The following is a 15,696-nucleotide window of genomic DNA, read 5'->3' as shown; positions in this document are numbered from 1 at the left end:
GTAATTTGAACCCCCAGAAGTGTGTCAGGGGAACAAAAACCAGACACTGAGTTGCTCTGGACTTCACTCAGAGCTCAGCCCAGCTCCATCCTGGGGGATGTGGGTCTTGTGGGAGGTCACTCACTGCTAAACAGGACAGAACTCCCCTTTCCCCTGTGTGCTAAGGGCCTGGAGGATTTAGGCCAAATGAAAATCTGAGTGTGTACTTCACAGTTCCCCTCCACAGAACTTTGCTCAAATAGGAGAGATTAAAAAATGTGAAGAAGAAAAGGCATGAACAAAAGACAAAACATTACCAGGCAGATTGGGTGTGTTTTCAGCTTTGTCCACTGGATCTGAAACAATGAAGTTGAGGTTACAAGAGTTATTTTTGCATTGGAAAATTTGAGAAACTGCAGGGAAGCATTTCAGCCCAAAGTTCTTCTCTGAGAAGTGACCACAGGGACAACCTGCCACAGCTCACATTATCCAGGTCAAACAGGCTCACACACAAGTGAAGAGACATTCCAGCCACCAGGCCCATAAATCCAACTCAGCTTTTGGATCTCAAATATCCTCTCAAGTAACAGATACTCTGGCAGGTCAGATGCTGATTTTTCATATCCCTTTATGGGACTCTTGTCCTTAAAGAGTTTACCCTTTAAAAGTAACTCTGTTGAAGAAAGATCCATTTTATTTTCTTCCAGCAGCACTTACTCTGAACTTCTCGTAGGAGAGGGAACAAATGTTTGTTACTAAATTAAGCAGATCTGACTCTAAAAACAGAACATATGAGCAAGACAGGCTCATTTTTACTGCCACTTGGCAGAGCAGAGCCATATTTCTTTCACAGCAAATCTCTTCAATATACTGAAAACTTTTGCAGTCCTGTAATACAACTCTGCTCAGTACCAACTGAGATTAAATCTGGCATTTTGTAACAACTGGGAAACAATTTTTTTTCTCTAAAAAAGCACAATGAGGAAATTTGTAAAAGAGTTCAGTGTGAAAAAGTGCAAGTGCATGCACAGTTTCAGGAATTACACATGGCAATGGGTAACTGTGGGCACAAAGGCTGTGTGCAGAGAGCAGCTTTTTACACACACTATTTACACATTTCTCACAAACTGCATTTTCAACAGTTAAGACTTCAGTTCAATTTGTTTTTACAATATCTCACAGCATATTTAGGCTTCCAGAGAACTGCACTCTCTTTCTCTTTGTTTCCTGCTCCTGTTGGATGTCTGTGTTACTTCTTAAAATAAATAATCAGCAGGGATGAGGGAGAACACAGACACCTCCTCCAGGATCAAACCAGGAGGGAAATGGGAGGGAATGACCAAAGAGAGGTCTGAGAAATCCTGAATGACATGGAGGTGATGAACAGGGAATGACTTCACCATGTCTTCCAGTAACAGTACAGATACAGTTAAGCTGTGAAATTCTTTGCCATAGCACACTCTGGATATAAAATAAGTGGGGTCTGACAGCATCTGGGTGAATTCCTAGGAATTCTTACCTACAAAGCCCTCACTGCTGCCTTACCAAGTCACCTGAAGGTGAGGGGGATTACAGCACACATTCCCTGGGCCTCTCTCAGCATTCCCTACCACCTGCTGCCAAAGGTGTCCTCTGGTGGCCATCTCCTAGCATTCAATCAGCACACCTCACACCTGCAGCAGAGGGGTTGGGACCTGGGGATTGAATTGCACAAGGATTCCTCAGCAGGAATACCCAGGAGGGAAACAGGAGGTCTTAGCTCTCAGGCCATGGGCACAGCCTCCTCTGCTCACCCTGATGGATGCCTTGTTGCAGTAGACCCTGGTGATGGCAAGCCAGGTGGGCAGCTCCAGCACATTCTGCAGCACCTCTTCATCCAGCTCGAGGTTGGTCAGCTGCCCCTGCCCCTTCAGAGTGCTTAGGTTGATTTTGTCTGGAGAGAGATTCTTGGTAAACCTACAAGGAAAAAAAAAAAAGAGGACACTCTAAAAACCACCCCCAGCAAAGCTGCTGAGACTGGAGGAGCTTTTAAGAGAGGTATTTGAAATTTAACAATGCTTGCTGGTTTCTTCTGACGTTTTGAAACCCAGGGCACGTTGGTTGCTTCATTAAAACCACCAAAGGAACCAGAAGAGCCAGTTTAGAGGTTGTGTGTGTGTCAGCAATTCCCCTCTGGGATGGCTGTCACCACCAAACAACCCTTCTGTGCAGGAGGGGCTGACATCAAGGGAGCAAGACAGCTTCCACTCTCCAGTCACACCATTCCAAGCTGAAGATTCCCTGCCAAAAAACTTCCCCACTCCTGCAGCCAGGGCTTATTCCATCACATTCCTCCAGGCTAATGCTAATTCTAATTCTGTCCAGTGGTCCAGAGAACAGAAGAAAAAGAAAGACCCTATTGTCACTGGGAGCAGGATTAGTCTCAGTTAAGTCACACGCTGCCATTCTCTGCCCACTCCCTGCACCGGCAGTGTGGGCTGGGAAAGGCACAAAGGACAGCTTCAAAGTCACTGCTGAGAGAGGGGAGGAGGAACCAGAGCAATGCTGCTGGGGTAGCAGCTGATGTGGCCACCAGAGGAGCACGTGTGGAGCACCAAAGTGGCTGGGAGGCCAGAGCAGCTGCTGCTCACCAACCCTTCCTGGAGGAAAAGTGCCCTTCCACAGGGCAGGTTTGCTTAGGGACAGCCTGAGGGATGGTGAGGAGCCACTTGTGGCAACCCCACTGCTGATGTGGCAGCTCCTGGAAGAGGAGGGTGGCACTGACAGCTCTGAGTTTGCCTCTGCAGAGCCTTCTGAGTCAGACATTTACTGTGCCATCTGTCACCTCCCTGCCTGAGCTGAATGTCCACAGACAGCAGTTTAGAACACACCTCCCAGCATCTCACTTTCACTTGAGACTTGTTACTCCCTTTAACTGGAGGTCCCCTTCTTTAAACACACCCAGGAAGGTGGCCAAGCTCAACACAGCTTCTCAGCACCCATACAAAGAAATAAGAGCCCAGAGCATTCCACAGTGACTGCTCCAGGGGCTGGGAGATGCAGGGATAGGCTGAGTGTCGGTAAGGTTTGTGCTTGCAGCATCCACAGTCTCAGGCACTGCTGAAAATCAGACCAAATCCCTCCAGAGGCATCAGCATCCTTGCCTTGAGTTAGTGAGCAGCTCTGCTGCAAGCTGTTGTAATCATGTCCACTGGGACTGGATACTGAGAATAAAACAAACACAGCCTGGACAGGTAGGTGATCACAAGCTCTTGGCACTGGGAAGCTCAGAGCTGCTTACAGGGAGGGAGAGGCTGAGGTGCAGAGCTGCTTTCTCACACTTGGAAAGCAAGGATCAGACTGCAGGCATCTCAAATCTTCAGCTTCAGGTGGGGAAGCTGCTTGGAGCTGGTAATGCAGGAGCAAAAGGTAAGGACGTGCCTAAACCAGGGAGTGACTTCTATTTAGCATGGATGTTAAAAAAAACCAAACCAAAAAGCAGCACAGTGGAAGGATGCTAAAGGGGTGAAACAGAACGTGGGTGAAAGTGGTATGAAGAATGAGCTGACTATAAAAAAAAAATAACCATTTGTAATCCTCTGCTGCACAAATGCTGCTGAACAGTTCAGAAAACCACCAGGTGTACTGCCAGGCTCTACAGAAGGATCCTTTTCCTCAGGCTTTCTGGATGCACCAAAATGAGCATTGCCCTAAAAGGAAGGCTCCAGAGCCCAAGGATGATGGGACAAGAGAAACTGCAAGTTTTGTGAGCAAAACCCTAAAACTGAAACAAAATATCTCACACAATCAAAATTCCCGAGGCTCTCAGTTTCTCCCCCTGTAATGGAATCTGAGATCTTCAAACGGAATAATCTTCAAATTTAGGACATTTTGATCCATGTAATGCAGGTTAGATGGAATGTCCCCTTGAATTCCTGAGTTCATAGCTGCCAAATCTTCATTCTTTTTTTTGAAATGAACCACTCTGGTCACTGCCAGGGGCGAGCAGACAATTTTAGCTATTTGCTGGCAGACTTGCTCTATTCATACTCATCAACAGCAACACTTTTGGCAGCATGGATTGCTGGCTTGGAGAAAAGTGAATGAAAATGGTAACTATTAGGAAAGCTGACAGTAGGGGATATTTCCACTTTATTATTTTTTATTCTTATTGCAACTGTAGCAGAAGTCACAGAGCACTAAGCCAGGAAACCCAGAGGCCAGCACTCCTTTTGAGCTTGCCAGGATTAGCATGACAAAAGTCGAACCAGAAAACCGTTTTCTGTCTCCTATAGAATTGTCACCGCAGAGTCAGAAGGGCATTTTGCAGCTGTGCCCACACCAACAATACCCACAGCACCACTGCCTCTGAAAGTGCCCTCCAGGCAGGAGCTGATGTGCTGCACAATGGCCAAACCCCCCTCACTCAGCTCCTGCTGAATAACGAGGTCTTGCTGCACTCACATTCCAGGCCATGGGAGACAGAAGCCAGAAGCTTCCAGGAGGTGTAGCCAGGGTTGTCCTGCTAGGTCAAACCTCTTGCTTAGCTCAGTGGTTTGCTGAGAAGACACTCAGAGTTTCCCTGTTTCTTCCCACTTCAGAGGACAGGACTGGCAGGGGGCTCTGTCGATGTTGGTAAGAAGCAGCCAGACACAGCCCTTAGCAGAGCTCTGCCCGACTGCTCTGCTCAGACTGAAGGTTTCACCCTAAAATGCTAATTACACCCCAGTGAGTTAAACCTCAACACCTTCTTGGCATTTGGCCTAAAAGGATGATGCTCTTTACAGAAAGCCTCAGCTGTCTTGGGCAGCTTCCAAAGTAAAGATTTGATCTGCTCTGAAATCTGACTTTATGTTTTAGAGGGGAAAGGGACAGGGCTGATGTCTGCTGGATCACCAGCTGGAGTATCCATCAAAAAATGCTCTCACTGCTAAAAGAAGGGCTACTCAATTCATCAGCTTGCATATCTACAGGCCACAAACTCACTGACTGTCAGGGGGAGTTCTGCCAAATCTGATTGCTGGCCCAAAGCCAGGCTATAATCATAAATAATAAATTTATGGTCACATTTGTAGCTGCCTGGCCACACTGTCTCCAACTGAGCAAATACAGAGATGATGTCAGGAGAAGATATCCAAAATCATAAAACTTATTTCCAGCTCCATCTCTCTCATTCCCTTGCTGCCACGTGCTGGAGAAGCTCTCTCATCAGTAGCTCCACACACCAGTTCTTCTGCCTCAGCTTCTCCTCCAGTTGTTCAGTAATCATTGTCTATTGTGTGTAAGCACTTCCTACAGCTCAACACGTTCATTTCTATTAATAATCTTTGTTACTATGGCTATTAGATGTGAGAACTAATTAGCAGTACACCAGTGACCTTGATTTTACTTAATGACAAGCCTCATCTCTTGGCAGAAGGAAGTAACTGTACAGCTCACACTGATACCCAGAGTTGCAGAGAGCAGATGGAAAAATACTCAGCACACAAATGAGCCAGGAAGGGAGGAACTTGTCAGCTGCAAGCTGAAAAAGAAAAGCAATATTAGGGGTCTGCAGCCCTGAGGCAAGGTTCTTGCCTTTGGGAAGGAAAGAATAAGACAGGAGATGAAAATGCTTTGATTTGGAACATGAATATGTAATAGAAGCAAAGTGGCAGAAATGAGGTGTGGGGAATAACAACTGTCCTCTGGCCAATGCAGATTTGCTCCTTGCCCAAAATCTTTGCCAAGCCAGGTCTGGGTAGGTTTTGGACAGGCCACTTAAGGGGGTTTCCATCATTTCCCTTGGAAAGGTGTTCTACAATCCCAAAATCTCTGTGACAGGACATTTTCCCTCATATTAAACCTGCTTTTCTCAAAGGCCAAAAAGCACATTCACATCAAAAAATTGTTCATGTCCTGTATAAGAAAATGTCAGTGAGTTCCAAAAATGAGGAAAAAACTTTCAAAGACAACAGAAGCTTTAGCTGCAAGGCACATGGCTGAGAGTGAACCCAGAAACAACTACAGAGGAAATAAAACTGGGCAAGGGATCAAAACTTCTGTAAAAAGGCAATAAATAGCTGACTCAAAGACACATAGGAAGAGGTAGTAAAAGCCTTTTCTGGAAGAAAAAGCATTTTCCTTAAAATTTTGATATAATTGGGTAACAATGTCTGGTGAGCATGCACTGCCCTGGTCATGAGTAAGATCTGGAGTTGCAAACAAGGAAGAGAAACATTCTGCATTAGCAGAAGATGAGACTAATTTATGCCCAGATGGTATCTAATGGTATCTAGCAATACTTTAGTTGGTATCATACCAATTCAATATAAAAAAAATCTAGAATTTCAGGGAATCTGATCAATACCAAGTGGATGGAAGATGGAAAGCACCACATCCCAGGAATGAAAATCATCTCCACAACTGCAGCCTGTGCACCCTTGCCACACGTGAAGGCAATAATATTTTCCTGAGGGCAAAAAGGTCCAGACACAATAAGCCTGATGCCTTTGTCCTACTTAAATTACACAACAAACTCTGTACACCGTGTAACCTGATAACAGCCCCCAGCACCATGCTGCTCAGCTCCTTATCAGGGGGGGTTTAAGTGCCTGTGTGCTCATCCCACCAGTGCCTTTATCTTATCAGCTTTCTGTTTTTCCAGGCTTCAGCTAAAGTGAATAAAAGGATGGATGATTTGATCACCCAAAGCCAAACGCAGTTTCACAGTGCACCAGGAAACATCTTTAGGCCCAAAACAAATGAGGGATCAGTTCCCTCAGCTCCAAGTTACAGCAAGGTGAACAGGCTTAGAAATTCAACTAAAAGTTAAACTTGAAGAGGGGAAGCTCAACCTTCCCAAAGAGCTCAGAAAGGAGACTGAATTGTTACACAGAGCAGGAACATCAGGGCATTTCTCTGGTCTGTCTCCTGCCCTGAGGACACTTTCCTGGCCCAAATAGAAAGGACTCTTAAGCACTTGAGCTCTGGAAACTGCAGAGGCTCCAGCCGAGGTATCCTCCTGCCACTGCCGACAAGAAAAGTAGGAGACATGTAAAGCAAACCATAAACTCATCTGAAAGGAAGAGAGGCCAAGGTTTTGGCAGGGGATGAACTCCCCCTCGCTGAGGAACTGCTTATTGTTTCTGGCTCATCAGCTAGAAGCTCAGGAAAGTTTAAATGCCATCCACCCCCCATCCAAAACCTGGAATGAAAACCCTTGTCAGCTGCCAGGGAACTTCCCCAAGACTAAACCTTAAGTAAATAACACACGGGAGAAAACTAAGAGGAAACACAGAGAAACATACTAGCCAGAAGCCCCACTTCTCACTTTTAAACAAGTTATTCACCCTGCAATCCAATCTGGAGTTTCGTTTCCAACCTGCAGAACTTAGCAGGGTCATCACATGATTCAGAATCAGCTGAGCAGCTGCTAAGAGCTCGAGGAGCCTGGGAGAAATAAAGGGACAAAAGTCAGGTTTTACAGCCCTTTTCCCTGATCCATCACTTCATCTGAGGAGCAGCAGTGGTGTGGAGAGGTTGCACATGGCCAGTGCAAGGCCCTGCAAAACCCCAGCAGCTGAGGTGAGGATGCAATCAGCCACGTTCTCCTCCTGAGCTACTGAACTGAAATTTCTTTTTGCTGCAGCAAAAAAAAAATAAAAAAAATCTATTTAGCATCCCAGAAACGGCACACACTTCTCTCCTGAGCCAAGTGGAAAGGGTTGGAAACACCTTGCATCCAGCAGCTGATGTGTGTTCATAAAACTGACAATTTGGTTTTTCTGGTGAACTGCAGCATAGCAACCCTGATTTTAGAGATAACTCTCTGTGAAAGTAAAATGCCATGTCCTGCCACATGAGAACTCTTTTGCCACCTGCCTTGAACAAAGAAGTGGTAGCTGCTTATGACTTTACTCCATAATGCCCCAGGGTTCTGTCTTTCCATCAAGAATTTCTCAATATTTAATTTTTATAAAGTTTAAAAAAAAAAAAAAAAAAAAGCCATAAAAATGTAGTAGGAAAATAAGACATTTCCAAATTACATGAAAATTGGATATGAAAATCCAGATCCAAAATACATGAAAGTGTTTGCATCCAGCCTCAAATGCTTTGCTAGACATAGCATGTAGGAACTTCAGGGACAAACTTATTCCAGGTGGCTCAGTGCCTCAGCTCTGCTCCAGGGTCTGCAAAAGAGCAGCTGAAGAAGCCTTGACAAAGCTGCTTTCTTATAAATTGGCTCAGAGTTTCCTGCTGCAAAGTGTTTCCATCTGATTCCCAAAACTGTCTGCTTGCCAGTGTTCCTGAGCCTGCCTCCTGAGCAATGGATAAAGTGGCTCTTTAGAATTATTTCAGCTGCTGGGGAAACCATCACCACACTGCCCATGGCCCAACACAGCCCTGAGTGTCCTCCCCTGTCCCCAAACCCTCCCACCTTTTGAGAAGTGTCCTGCTGCTCTCAGCCACATAAAGAGCAAGATGTTGAAGTTAAAAATTAAGTAAAAATTCAGGTGAACCCCCCCCGTGGGTTACCTGCTGTCTGTGACACACTTGGGATGCTCAAGTCCTCCTCAGCCATGCCAAAACAGGAGTTTTTTGTGATAAGACACCCACATTCCTCCTCTGCTGCTGTCTGCCATCTGTTTGCCTGAGCACTGAGAGGATTATTTTGGGCTCCAGCTACCAGATTTGTTTTTCAAGCCCAAACCTGTGAGGTTTTGTGGCATTTGGGCAAGAAATTATTACCTGGCTGGACAGAACACATTGAAAAGAAGGAACAGAGAGCCCTGCAAATGCAAAAGTTATGTTGGTTTGGTTTTTTTTTACCACCAGTTTTTAACTGCCAGAAGCTTTGTGGTTTCACTTATTTCCCATAGCTGCAACAGCTATTTTAGGGAAATTGTCTCCTTCAGCAGTAGAAACTTCCCTGATCACTGAAGGAGGATATTAAAGCAGTTGAAGACAAAATTGCAATGTTAGTCTCAATTCTAGCAAAGAGACTCTGTGCCAGGCAAAGGCTCTCCTGAGGGCCCTCCTGCCTAAACCACTCCATGATTCTGCAGCTTCATCAGGCCATTCCCAGAGGCAATTCCTTGCTCTCCCTTCCTACCCACCAAGATCTTTAAATTTCTTCCAGATAATTTAGAATCAAGGTCAGGAAACCAGGAGAAACCTGAAGACTTAAGTGGTAAACACACACCTTACACTGATGGGAGGTTTTTTTTTAAAAAGTCAGGTTTCCAGCACATTTTCTAAGTGCATGTGCCACCACTGTGACTGTCACTGCAAGGGCACAGCTGCCTCTCAGCACTCAAGCACACAGCAGTGCTGCAAAACACTTCAGGACAAGTGAGCAGTAAACAGATCAGGGAATTCAGACTGGATTTTCTTGTGGTCATGTTCAGATTGCAGCATTTAGCCAAGCAACCCAAGTCCTGAGGGGAAAGAAATGATCTTTGGACTCAGGGAGCTCCACACCCTGCAGTGAATGCTGTACCTGATCACAGAATCACAGAATGGGCTGGGTTGGAAGGGACCTCAGAGCTCATCAAGTCCAACCCTTGCTCCACTCCCCCCGTGGTTCCCAGCCCATGGCACTGAGTGCCACATCCAGGCTCTTTGGAAATATCTCCAGGGATGGAGAATCCACCCCTTCCCTGGGCAGCCCATTCCAAGGTCTGATCACCCTCTCCAGAAAGAAATTCTTTCTAATGTCCAACCTAAACCTCCCCTGGCACAACTTGAGACCTCTTGTGCCCTCTTGTCTTGCTGAGAGTTGCCTGGGAAAAGAGCCCAACCCCCCCCTGGCTCCAACCTCCTTTCAGGGAGTTGGAGAGAGTGATGAGGTCTCCCCTGAGCCTCCTCTTCTCCAGCCTCAACACCCCCAGCTCCCTCAGCCCTTCCTCACAGGACTTGTGCTGGATCCCTTCCCAGCCTCCTTGCTCTTCTCTGGACCTGCTCCAGCACCTCAATCTCCTTCCTGAGCTGAGGGGCCCAGAACTGGACACAGGACTCAAGCTGTGGCCTCCCCAGGGCTGAGCACAGGGGCAGAATCCCTTCCCTGGACCTGCTGGCCACGCTCTTCCTGAGCCAGCCCAGGATGCCATTGGCCTTCTTGGCCACCTGGGCACACTGCTGCCTCCTCTTCAGCTTCCTGGCAATCCAGACTCCCAGCTCCCTTTCTGCCACTCTGTGCCCAGCCTGGAGCTCCCCATGGGGTTCTTGTGGCCAAAGTGCAGGACCCGGCACTTGGAATGTTGAACCTCATCCCCTTGGGATCAGCCCAACTCTCCAGTCTCTCCAGGTCCCTCTGCAGAGCCCTCCTGCCTTCCAGCTGATCCACACTCCCCCCAGCTTAGTGTCATCTGTGAATTTGCTGCTGATGGACTCAATCCCCTCATCTAAATCATCAATAAAGATATTGAACAGCACTGGGCCCAACACTGATCCCTGGGGGACACCACGGCCGCCATTTTGAGGCAGCCCCGTTCAGCATGATACCACCAGCAAAAAGATCCCACTACAAAACAACACCTCAACAGCTCCTGAAAGACACAGACTCTGTATCACATCTTGGCTGACTGCTTCTGCTTCTTGTCTCCATCTCTTCTGAGGAGCAGGATGGGTCCCTTCAGGATAACACATCTGACCTGTGCCAGCAGGACCTCATCCTGTTGTACCACCAAACAACAGGATGCCCATCATCACGGCCTCTCTGTGTCCTCTCAGCATGCCTCTGGGGAGGGGGTGGATAGAGGAGAGGTAAGGAGATCCCATACTTTTAAGCAGGGAGGCACAAACAGCTCCAACCCAACTGCAGACCCAACCCAGTAATGCTACAGAACAGGCAGGGCTCACGTGGCACAGAGCAGTTCTGGGTCTCAGAGCCAGCTCTGAATTCTTTGTGTGAGGTACAGGAGTAGCCCAGCTGCCTCAAGGGGGAACACCAAATGCATTTTTAGGGCCAGGAAGGGATTATGAGATTCTCCCATCCAAATTAGGAAACAACAGCCCACAGAAGCCTACATGTTCCTAGCTCAGCACACTCTGGGGCACCCACAGGGTCCTACCTGGAAGAAACTCAAGATACACTCCAAGTTTTCCTGGTATTTTCAAGGATTAGGTGCAATTGCAAATGAAAGAGGGGAAGAGTCAAGATAATCCTGTCTGGGAAAAGGGATATGTGGCCTAAAGCATGGGGAACTGAGAGGAAAGTCTCTAAAATGCAGTCCAGTTTATGAGGAGTTACACAATTCTTTTGACTTGACCTCGTCCACAACCACCAGAGTGTCACATCCTGCACATGCTACTCAGTTATTTTGGTTTCCAGGACTGATTAAGTTCTGTTTCTTAAGCCCATCTCTTTAATTCAAAATGGTGGCTCCAACACTGCTGTCAAAGACAGTTGTGCCAACTTCTGCCAGGCTTTGTCTTCCTCTGTAGGACTCTGGGGGGGAGGAGAAAGTGACAGCTGATGGCACAATCAATAACCCTGGTGAGGCAGCCTCACACCTGCCAGAGATAATTTGGCTTCAGCCTTCATTGGAAAGGTGGTGCTGTCCAAAACATTGCACTTATCATTCAGCCACCTCCAAGATGAGGGAAAGGAAGGAACAAACCAAGCAACACAGCAAGGCACAGCATGAGGCTGAAAATCTTGCTACAAACATTGTCTGAAGCCCCTCCACAACTCCCTGTCTTGCTCCACAGCACCTTCCTGACAGTGTCTCCACCAAGCAGCAGCTGCAATCCTGCCTGTCCAGTAATCCAGCCTGGCAGACTGGGAATAAAAGAGCAAAAACACTCAGGAAGTTCCTAAATTCAGGACAGGGCGGCACTGGACCCTGTTTACAAACAGCTCTAGGAAATTAAAACCCAGCAGCCCTGGTATTTCTGTTGCACCCATCTCTTATCAACCTGGCCAGCTGGGATGGTGGCTCAGACATCACACTCTTCCCTCTGCCAAAAGGCCTCCTTTGCCCTCCTGGTTTTCCTGTATTTTCTCAGTGATAGTGCTGGTGTTACCTCAGCCAGCTTTTCTCTCTCATTTCTCCTCTGCTTCCCCCTCAACCTGCTCTCAGAGATTCCTGAAGTCCCTCCTCAGCTGCAGTTCTCCTGACAAACCCAGACAGACTTGTGGTCTCCATCCAAACCTGCTCCCATTCCAGCTCCTCTGCTGACACCAGCTTTTCTTTCTTTCAGAGGCTTCTGACTCAGTGGCTCTTTCAGATCAGCCCTTTGGAAGTGGCACAAGCAAAGCTTTTTATTATTTTTTTTTAATTTATTTTTATTATTTATTAATAATATAATAAGCATTATTATTATTTTCATTATCTTCCCCACCTCATTTTATTCTTTTCTTCCAAACAAGGGGATTACATGTTGCATTTCCTCTAGAAACCATATAACCCATGCAATTAGTTGGTTCATTAGGGCCTGTTACAGCAGGAGCTCATGTGTTTTAACACATGTACCAAAAGAAGCTGTCACAAAGGAGTTCTGGGATGCAGCACTGGTAAAAGCTTTCTAAGGAACCGAAATAAAAAACATTCTGAGAAGGGGATTTCCCATGGGGGGCCAAAAACTCAAAGGCAAAAACTCAAAGGCAAAAAGCAAGTCTGGGAAATCTGGCTTGCCTCAGTTTCCCTGTTTACCAAATGGCCTTGGTATTTACCAAATACACTTTCCTAGGGCTCTGAGAGAAGTGTCCACTGAGCAGTTTGGGGCTTGGTTGTCACACCAAGGTTGTTCCCCTGCAGAGTCCTCGGCCCCCCCAGTGCTGCAGCCACGTGCCAGGGGAGAAGAACCAAAAAAAGTGAAGCCACCTCATCTGTTTTCTTTCCCCAAGCTAAATATAGGACAAAAGAGTGAAAAGCACAGATGGTGAAAGCACGGCAAGTTTTTAGAGTCTGCTGCTCTAGGAATTTAAGCTGCTAAAGCCCAACACAGGCTAAGCCTCCTAAAATACATTCCTAACTCAGCTCTGGCAAAGCCCAGCTTTCCAGATCAGTGCCAGTGACCACTCTCATCCTATTAAATGTGTGATTCACTTCATCTGAACAGTTGGTGTCAACTCTTTCATATTTCCCCTCTCTTGCTGTCTCTAGTGACCCTTCCTTGCAAATTTCCACATAGAACAGGAACAAAAACACAGCCCGTGGAGAAATGACTTCAAATGAAGACATAACAAGAGGGACGAGGAGTTATTTCATATGCAAATGGAAAGCAGAAAAGAAAAGCAAATTAATCATTCAGTAGCAAAAGTCTTCAGGGCAAACGTGCAGAGCTGAAAGGGAGACCCAAAGGGAGTGTGGAGCTGAGGTATTTAGAGGAAATGAAACTGGAATGGAAAAATACCTTTTTATGCAACATTAAACTGTGTTCAAAACACATTTCTGAAAAGTATCCACACTGCTGATGTAAGAAGGGGGGAGGACCAGAGCAACCACCCCAAATGAAAAGTCCAGCTACCAAGAAAATAGGTAAAGCTCCAGAATTTTTCATGCCTGTCTTTTTCTCCTGGAACTGCACAATAAGAAACAGGTCAGCACAAACAGCTTGATCAAGGGGGAAAAAGAGCACTGGGGAAAAAAGAGCACTTTGAGCAGGAATGTGTTGTAACAGCACAAGATAAGAGGGACTGAAAAGCAAAACTAAATAAAAGCACCAGCAAGGAAAGTCAATTTATATAAAGAAAGAAAATCATCTGTAGGAACAACACAGACACACACAGACACTTTCATCCTAAGAGGAGCAGGACCCAGGAATAAAGTTCAGCTCTGTCTCAGCCTCCATTAATAACTGCACTCCTCGTTATAAATACTTCACTGCCTCCTGACAAGAAGACTGAATCCATAAAGAGCACGACAGGCTGGTTTGAGGTGGAATGAGACAGAAAACTGAGGGATTTGTCAGGTCTAGCAGCAATTCACTTCAATTAGTGAACTGAACAGATCAATCAGCAGGCTCTGTTACAATCCTCTCTGGTAAGGTGCCTGGAAAGCTGGAGTACTGAGCAACCAGTGACTCAGAACCACCACAGACACTTTATTAAACTCACTGAAAGTTTGCAGGGATTCTCCTGAGGTTCCAGAAACTCTAAGGATTTACTAACAGCCTCAGAGAACCAGGATTCCTTGGCCTTAATTCCTTGGTTTCCTCACTGGGTAACCCCCTCAGAAATCACTTCAAGCCCCTCACTTTGTATCTGAGCTTCTCCATCATCAGTAAAAACAAAAAAAGGACTTGAGCACCTGCAGCTCATCACACACAGAGAGGAAAAGCACTTGCAATGCTGGGCCCTCACCAGCATCCTCAGACATGGTCCACCTTTCCATTCCATTACATTATCCTGATCTTTCAGCAGCACAGAGGAAGGATGTGGCCCCAGGATAACACAAGAACTGCTGGCTCTCTTCAGTCAAACAAGGGGGAAACTGAGACACAGCAATTTGCCCAAGGTCAGCTCCACCAGTCAGGAGCAGAGCTAGAGATGGAGCCGTACTTATGACCTCTCAGTCTTTACCCAGGAAGCATCAATCTCCCTCCACAGCTCTTTCAGTGCCTTTAATGAACTTCATTGAAAACGACAAAACGACAAAACATCAGTGAAACCGAAAACCGAGAGCCTGAAGGTGTGAAACCTCGGCCAGAGCTGTCAGCGTTCCCTCTCACCCTGCGCTGTTTACATTCTCCTCTCGTCTCCGCAGCTTTTTATTCCGCTACCCCTCTGACAGCCGGGCAGGAGCTGCTGCTGGAACCGGCCCAGGCCCCCGGCCACCCCGCAGGCTCAGCAAACGCAGCCCCCAGGAACGCACACCCGGGCCGGACCGGGTCAGAACCTCCCGCACATCGGGCGCACCCACCCGGGGCTCCGAGGGCTCTGACCCGGGCAGGACCGGGGCACACGGGGAGGGCACCTGGACCCCTTCCCCCGGGCCCTCACCACCCGCGGCAGCTCCGCAGCCCCTCGGCCCTCACCACGTAACCCCGGGACCGGCAGCTCCGCAGCCCCCCGGACCCCACAGAACCCCCAGACCCCACAGAACCCCCGGACCCCACAGCTCCCACCGAGTCACCACAAACCCCCAGGACCCCACAGCTCCCCCGATCCCCACACCCCTCCCGGGTCACCACAACCCCCCGGACCCCACAGCTCTCCACAGTCCCCACGGTCACCACAACCCCCGAGGACCCCACAGCCCCCCCGAACCCCACACCCCGCACGAGTCCCCACAGCCCCCCGGGTCCCCACACCGCCCCGCTGCCTCACCCCCCCTCAGTGTCCCTGCAGCTCCCCCTCACGCCTTGACCCCGCCGCTTCTCCTCAGACCGCGGGGCCTTTCCCTTCCCCCCACTCCCCATGACCACCCGGGAGGATAAAAGCCCGGAGGAGGAGCGGGCTCCTTACCGGGAGAGGTGCTTCAGGATCTGCTTCTTGATGATGGCGGCCATGCCGCGGGGGGGGGGAAGGGGGGGGCTCAGACCCGCGGGCGCACAGACCCCATCGCGCGCCACCTCCCCCGCCCCGCCCCGCCCCGCCCCGCCCGCAGCGCCCCCTAGCGGCCCCCGAGGGACTCCCGCCAGCAGCGCCCCCTAGCGGCCCCCCCCGAGGGCGGGAGCCGTGCTGATGACGTCATGTCGGCTCTATCGCAGGCGGCGATAGGAGAGGGGTTGGCTCCGTAGGTCTGGGTTTTTTATTGAGATGCGGGCGCTTGGTTGTTTGGTTGGGTTGCTTTTTGTTTGGTTTTTGGG

General features: G+C 48.2%; 1 protein-coding gene across 2 annotated transcripts in view; it reads right to left on the bottom strand.

Moving 5' to 3' along the window:
• The window catches only part of BLTP3A (bridge-like lipid transfer protein family member 3A), a 72,250-nt gene extending 56,757 nt beyond the window's left edge, over window positions 1–15,493 (bottom strand). For both annotated transcript variants that reach the window (XR_011730548.1, XM_071768370.1), the window contains exons 1-3: window positions 15,353–15,493; window positions 1,773–1,935; window positions 297–335 (exon numbers count right to left, since the gene is read on the bottom strand). Coding sequence is in view for 1 of the 2 variants with exons in the window: in XM_071768370.1 (XP_071624471.1) it covers window positions 297–335; window positions 1,773–1,935; window positions 15,353–15,396 (246 nt within the window). In the remaining variant the exon portion in view is untranslated. The remainder of the gene's footprint in view (window positions 1–296; window positions 336–1,772; window positions 1,936–15,352) is intronic.
• Window positions 15,494–15,696: the final 203 nt, after the last annotated feature.

The sequence above is a fragment of the Heliangelus exortis genome, chromosome 25 (assembly GCF_036169615.1).
Source record: "Heliangelus exortis chromosome 25, bHelExo1.hap1, whole genome shotgun sequence".
NCBI classification, from domain to species: domain Eukaryota; kingdom Metazoa; phylum Chordata; class Aves; order Apodiformes; family Trochilidae; genus Heliangelus; species Heliangelus exortis.
This window is presented reverse-complemented; position numbering and strand designations above follow the sequence as displayed.